The following is a 7,500-nucleotide window of genomic DNA, read 5'->3' as shown; positions in this document are numbered from 1 at the left end:
TATTCCTATTTGCTCCTTTAACTATAAAGTGTCTCTTCATATTTGCTCCTTTAACTATAAAGTGTCTATTCATATTTGTTCCTTTAACTATAAGGTCTCTCTTCATGTTTGCTCCTTTAACTATAAAGTGTCTCTTCATATTTGTTCCTTTAACTATAAAGTGTCTATTCATATTTGCTCCTTTAACTATAAAGTGTCTATTCATATTTGCTCCTTTAACTATAAAGTGTCTATTCATATTTGCTCCTTTAACTATAAAGTGTCTATTCATATTTGCTCCTTTAACTATAAAGTGTCTCTTCACATTTGCTCCCTTAACTATAAAGCGTCTATACATATTTGCTCCTTTAACTATAAAGTGTCTCTTCATATTTGCTCTTTTAACTATAAATGTCTAATCATATTTGGTCCTTTAACTATAAAGTGTGTATTCATATTTGCTCCTTTAACTATATTAGTGTGTATTCATATTTTCTCCTTTAACTATAAAGTGTCTATTCATATTTGCTCCTTTAACTATAAAGTGTCTATTCATATTTGCTCCTTTAACTATAAAGTGTCTATTCATATTTGCTCCTTTAACTATAGTGTCTCTTCATATTTGTTCCTTTAACTATAAAGTGTCTCTTCATATTTGCTCTTTTAACTATAAATGTCTAATCATATTTGGTCCTTTAACTATAAAGTGTGTATTCATATTTGCTCCTTTAACTATATTAGTGTGTATTCATATTTTCTCCTTTAACTATAAAGTGTCTATTCATATTTGCTCCTTTAACTATAAAGTGTCTATTCATATTTGCTCCTTTAACTATAGTGTCTCTTCATATTTGTTCCTTTAACTATAAAGTGTCTCTTCATATTTGCTCTTTTAACTATAAATGTCTAATCATATTTGGTCCTTTAACTATAAAGTGTGTATTCATATTTGCTCCTTTAACTATATTAGTGTGTATTCATATTTGCTCCTTTAACTATAAAGTGTCTATTCATATTTGCTCCTTCAACTATAAAGTGTCTATACATATTTGCTCCTTTAACAATAAAGTGTCTATTCATATTTGCTCCATTAACTATAAAGTGTCTATTCATATTTGCTCCTTTAACTATAAAGTGTCTATTTATATTTGCTCCTTTAACTATAAATTATCTATTCATATTTGCTCCTTCAACTATAGTGTCTATACATATTTGCTCCTTTAACTATAAAGTGTCTATTCATATTTGCTCCTTTAACTATAAAGTGTCTATTCATATTTGCTCCTTTAACTATAAAGTGTCTATTCATATTTGCTTCTTTAACTATAAAGTGTCTATTCATATTTGCTCCTTTAACTATAAAGTGTCTATTCATATTTGCTTCTTTAACAATAAAGTGTCTATTCATATTTGCTCCTTTAACTATAAAGTGTCTATTCATATTTGCTCCTTTAATTATAAAGTGTCTATTCATATTTGCTCCTTTAACTATAAAGTGTCTATTCATATTTGCTTCTTTAACAATAACGTGTCTATTCATATTTGCTCCTTTAACTATAAAGTGTCTATTCATATTTGCTCCTTTAACTATAAAGTGTCTATACATATTTGCTCCTTTAACTATAAAGTGTCTATTCATATTTGCTCCTTTAACTATAAAGTGTCTATTCATATTTGCTCCTTCAACTATAAAGTGTCTATTCATGTTTGCTCCTTTAACTATATAGTGTCTATTCATATTTGCTCCTTTAACTATAAAGTGTCTATTCATATTTGCTCCTTTCTGTAAAGTGTCTATTCATATTTGCTCCTTTAACTATAGAGTGTCTATTCAAATTTGCTCCTTTAACTATGAAGTGTCTCTATTCATATTTGCTCCTTTAACTATAGAGTGTCTATTCATATTTGTTCCTTTAACTATGAAGTGTCTCTATTCATATTTGCTCCTTTAACTATGAAGTGTCTCTTCATGTTTGCTCCTTTAACTATAAAGTGTCTATTCTTATTTGTTCCTTTAACTATGAAGCGTCTCTTCATGTTTGCTCCTTTAACTATAAAGTGTCTATTCATAATTGCTCCTTTAACTATGAAGTGTCTCTTCATGTTTGCTCCTTTAACTATAAAGTGTCTATTCCTATTTGCTCCTTTAACTATGAAGTGTCTATGCATGTTTGCTCCTTTAACTATAAAGTGTCTATTCCTATTTGCTCCTTTAACTATGAAGTGTCTATGCATGTTTGCTCCTTTAACTATAAAGTGTCTATTCCTATTTGCTCCTTTAACTATAAAGTGTCTATTCATGTTTGCTCCTTTAACTATAAAGCGTCTATTCATATTTGCTCCTTTAACTATAAAGTGTCTATTCATGTTTGCTCCTTTAACTATAGTGTCTATTCATATTTTCTCCTTTAACTATAAAGGGTCTATTCATGTTTGCTCCTTTAACTAAAAAAAGTGTCTTTTCATATTTGCTCCTTTAACTATAAAGTGTCTATTCATATTTGCTCCTTCAACTATAAAGTGTCTATTCATATTTGCTCCTTTAACTATAAAGTGTCTATTCGTATTTGCTTTGAAACCATAAGTTAATGCAAGTATTTGTATAATCACTTTTCCTTTTACAATACATTAAAGAGAAGCACTTTTGCGAATTTCATTTGGGGATATATGCTATTAAGGAAAACTATACGTCATTATTTGGTAAAATATAAATCAAACGACAATTGTGATAGTTATGACTATGGAAACTTGTTTCCTATCCAATAGTGTTTCTATAATTCCGCATGATTAAAAACGTTAACTAAAACAAGCTATTTATTCATGGTTCTTTCCTAAACTTTACATAAGACAGTTATCTCCATTGACTTAAAAATAAAAGAAATTACCCGAAGGGCTTCCAAACTAACAGCATAATTAGTTAGAGGTTATCTTAGATACATCATCGTATTGGAATCCATGAACATTTGATAATAAATACACGGGAAAAATTAATATCAGTTATGAAATCTTTCCTCCATCACACAAACGTGTTGACATGAAAGGAACAATCGTATCACTGGATGGTATATCTTGATATTTACAGTACATTATGAACGTTTATTGATATAGAAACACACGCATCTATTGTATTGCAAAATAATAACTGATGCATATGATACAGTTCTAAACATGATGATACGATCTCTAGAAGCAATGCGTGTTTTAAAAACTATCTGTTTTCATATGGAACTTTTAACTGTTCACCGACTGTTAATAAATTTCAAAATAATCAATTATTGATATTTCATGAATAAATATCTACTGAAATCTCGTTTGAATCTTTAGTAATTTGGCATAAAAAAAATAAATACATAAATACCGTTATATTTAAAGCTAAATATATCAAATAAAATACTAAATACCAACAAGATCTTGCATAGAATCAAATTTCCCAGAACTAATATTCAACGCGTCACCAACGTCCAGTTTATCAGTCAAATGAGATACTGTATTCCCAACCCCATTGACATCAGGTGCTTTGCCAAATAAACCGGAATAATTGATTGTTTAAAGGCATGCATGCAGGCCCACCACACCCAAGTGTCATTGACCCTTCTGGAAAAAAAGTGCGGAGGTTCGACATTCAATAAACAGTGGTGACTCAAGTGATAAGTTGTTCACATCCTTCTGCCGTCTCATTGTAACTGCGGTAGCTTGCAATAATCCTACTCGTTTTGTTTTTGTGTTCTTTTTTCATTTAAAGGTTTAAAGGTAGCTCATGAATGGCAGAGGTAAGGGACAGTGACAATGCCCTAGAGACTGACCATATATACATATGATCAGCACCCAAGCCCCCTCTCCACCCAAGCTAGGACCAGGGAGGGTCAGGCAATGACTGCTAATGACTCAGCAGATGAACCTAGAGGCTCCCCCAAACCTCCCATCCTTACCTCACTAGGATGATGAGGTTTGCAGCGACCAAACGAACTAATGAGTTTGAGCGGGAGTCGAACCCCAGCCTGGCTTCACCAGTCAGGGACGTAACCACATGATAAGTCACTCAAATAGTTTTCAATATAATTTCCACTCAATAAAATTTGTGGTGATTCTATGAAAAATAATAATAATAATAATTTCTCGCTAATCATTTTTACGTTTTTTCTCTAACACAAATATACGATTCCTTAACGCAGTTAGAGTTCTCTTGCTTGAGGGTACACTCGGGTACACTATTCTATCTAATTTCTCTTCCTCTTGTTTTGTTAAAGTTTTTATAGTTTATATTGGAGATTTTTTTATTTATTTTTTCCTTGTTTACTTTCTTCAATGGGCTATTTTCCCTGTTGGAGCCCCTGGGCTTATAGCATTCTGCTTTTCCAACTTGGATTGTAGCTTAGCAATTAATAATAATAATAATAATAATAATAATAATAATAATAATAATAATAATAATAATAATAATCTGTGCGTATGCATAAATATAATCAACACTTTCATATATAAATATATCACTCTTGCTATGTTATCTATCATGAACGTCCAGTTCTGTATAACCAATGTTTTTCCTTTCAGTTTTACCCTTTTACATGAACGTTGATGTCTCTACTTATTGATAATACCAGTATTCAAAATACCAAACCCCGGTTGTGAGAAATATCAAAATACGATGGAACATACCATTGGCTTGCATATGTCTGGAAACGCCAAATCTTTGTAACGGTGTTACATTGGTGAAAAAAGATGATCAATGCAAAGTAATATAACTCGTGTAAAGAATATCAATATTTTTTGTACTAGTCAAAAATATTCTCTTTCTGAAGTTGAGGAATGGCGAGAATTGCATTTTTAGTATTATTTTTAATGAAAATCAACTTGAGTAAAGAAAATACCTACTCGTGAATATAAGCCAGTTTTCATTCTTTTTATCTTAATCTCCATCATATTCATAAGGTTTATCTATCAATCGAATACACACACATACGCGCACACACAAACAAACACACACACACACACAAGCATATATATATATATATATATATATATATATATATATATATATATATATACATATATATATATGTGTGTGTGTGTGTGTACGGGTATTCGTGAAAAACAATTATGAAAGTTCATTTTACCGTAGGTACTCGTGAAACTAATTAACAGCTAATGAGACACGATAATGAGATAAAACTAGAGGCACCTTACCCTACACAGAACAGAGACACATTCCGGACTATCGCGAAGCGCGGCCCAATGAAGCGGACTTCTTCCTTCTTCGTCCACAATATTCGGATTTGCTGAAGCCTGGAAGGGAGACATGGGCATTAGAGAGAGAGAGAGAGAGAGAGAGAGAGAGAGAGAGGAGAGAGGAGAGAGAGAGAGAGAGAGAGAGAGAGAGATTGGAAGGGAGACATGAGAGAGAGAGAGAGAGAGAGAGAGAGAGAGAGAGAGAGAGAGAGAGAGAGAGAGAGAGAGAGAGACTGGAAGGGAGACATGAGAGAGAGAGAGAGAGAGAGAGAGAGAGAGAGAGAGAGAGAGAGAGAGAGAGAGAGAGAGAGAGAGAGAGGTGTCTATGTAACCATGCTGGAACAAATACAAAAAATACTAAGATAAATTTTTGGAAAGTCTGTCAGTTACAAAATTATATTATATGACAGCTAAAGTTTTCACATGAGAGTTTTGCATTAAATCAACATAATCAAATTATATCATTGCTATATGGGAATATTATAATTCTTGAATGAAATTTTCATTATTATTATTACTATTGTTATTATCATTATCATTAGTATTAGTATTAGTATTAGTATTATTGTTGTTATTATTATTATTATTACGTACAATTTCCTAAATGATATGTCTCATAATCCCACTAACTTACTGTATAGGGTACTTTTAAGAAAGATAAAATGCTCATTCATAAAAAATACCCATTGACACAAAATAAATTCTTTGCAACAAAACAGTAAAGAAAATACTATTTTACCAGTAGACACACTCTTACTCCAAATCACCAGGGGATATGATTTTTTTTTTTTTTTGGGGGGGGGATGCTATCATGTACAGTATGCCGTCCTGTTGGACTCTTTCAAGGATACTGTCCAAATACTTAAAACTTTTAAAAACCTTGAATTTTCATCTTTTATTAACATACAAACTCTTTGGGTGATATGTTTATGCTCCACCTCTGAAACTACTTTATAATAATAATAATAATAATAATAATAATAATAATAATAATAATAATAATAATAATAACTCCCTTGTTTCCAAATTGCTTGCTCATTATCATCATCATAATAACAATTCTCTGTTTTCAAACTACTTAATAATAATAATAATAATAATAATAATAATAATATAATAATGTCTGTTTTCAAACTACTCTATTATAATAATGATAATAATTATCTGCTCCAAACTGCTTATTAATAGTAATAATAATACTAATAATAATAATACTGATAACAATAATGATTCTCTGTTCCAAATTACTTAATAATAATAATAATAATAATAATAATAATAATAATAATAATAATAATAATGATAATAATAATAACAATAATAATAATAACAATTCTCTGTTCCAAACTACTTGATGATAATAATAATAATAATAATAATAATAATAACAAATTTCTGTTCCAAACTACTTAATAATAATAATAATAATAATAATAATAATATATAATAATAATAAATAATAATTACAATAATAATAACAACAACAATAATAATAATAATAATAATAATAATAATAATAACAATAATCTCACCCTCAATAGAATAGCTATCGCTCGAGAGCTGCCCATCTTAGTAGCCATGTGAAGGGCCGAAGAGTCACGCCCGGAATCATCTTTGATGGGAGCATTGACGTTCAATGGAGTCTGTAGAGCTGTTTCTAAGGCTGGCATGTCACCTTTCCTCAGGGCAAGTTCCAGGGCTTCTTCGGGATTCCCCTGAGGGGGAAGAGAAGAGGAGTTACGTTACCTAATGAGAGAGAGAGAGAGAGAGAGAGAGAGAGAGAGAGAGAGGGGGGGTGGTTAGGCATAATTCCCCCTAGGAGAAAAATAAATATATTTAGTTGATCGTAGGATTGGTTTGGAGAGAGAGAGAGAGAGAGAGAGAGAGAGAGAGAGAGAGGAGAGAGAGAGATGAGAGAGAGAGAGAGAGAGGGGGTTAGGCATAATTCTCCTGGGAGAAAAAATAATATACTTAGTTAATCGTTGGATTGGTTTGTAGAGAGAGAGAGAGAGAGAGAGAGAGAGAGAGAGAGAGAGAGAGAGAGAGAGAGAGAGAGAGAGTTGTTTTAGGCATAATTCTCCTAGGAAAAAAATATATTTAGTTAATTGTAGGATTGGTTTGGAGAGAGAGAGAGAGAGAGAGAGAGAGAGGAGAGAGAGAGAGAGAGAGAGAGAGAGAGAGAGAGAGAGAGGCATAATTCTCCTAGGAGAAAAAAGAATATATTTAGTTAATCATAGGATTGGTTTGGATAGGGGGAAATGTATGGAGGAGAAAAAAAATATAATTATTTGGATG

The 7,500-nt window shown here is 31.3% G+C and overlaps 1 protein-coding gene across 3 annotated transcripts in view; it reads right to left on the bottom strand.

Annotated features, from left to right (window-relative positions):
* LOC137616132 (ankyrin repeat domain-containing protein 35-like) overlaps positions 1 to 7,500 on the bottom strand; it is a 79,462-nt gene that overhangs the window by 41,907 nt on the left and 30,055 nt on the right. For all 3 annotated transcript variants that reach the window (XM_068345807.1, XM_068345818.1, XM_068345815.1), the window contains exons 3-4: positions 6,738 to 6,920; positions 5,164 to 5,262 (exon numbers count right to left, since the gene is read on the bottom strand). In XM_068345807.1, the coding sequence (XP_068201908.1) occupies positions 5,164 to 5,262; positions 6,738 to 6,920 (282 nt within the window). The remainder of the gene's footprint in view (positions 1 to 5,163; positions 5,263 to 6,737; positions 6,921 to 7,500) is intronic.

Source organism: Palaemon carinicauda, chromosome 2 (assembly GCF_036898095.1).
Source record: "Palaemon carinicauda isolate YSFRI2023 chromosome 2, ASM3689809v2, whole genome shotgun sequence".
NCBI classification, from domain to species: domain Eukaryota; kingdom Metazoa; phylum Arthropoda; class Malacostraca; order Decapoda; family Palaemonidae; genus Palaemon; species Palaemon carinicauda.
Note: the sequence above shows the minus strand (reverse complement) of the source record. Positions and strands in the feature narration are given on the sequence as shown.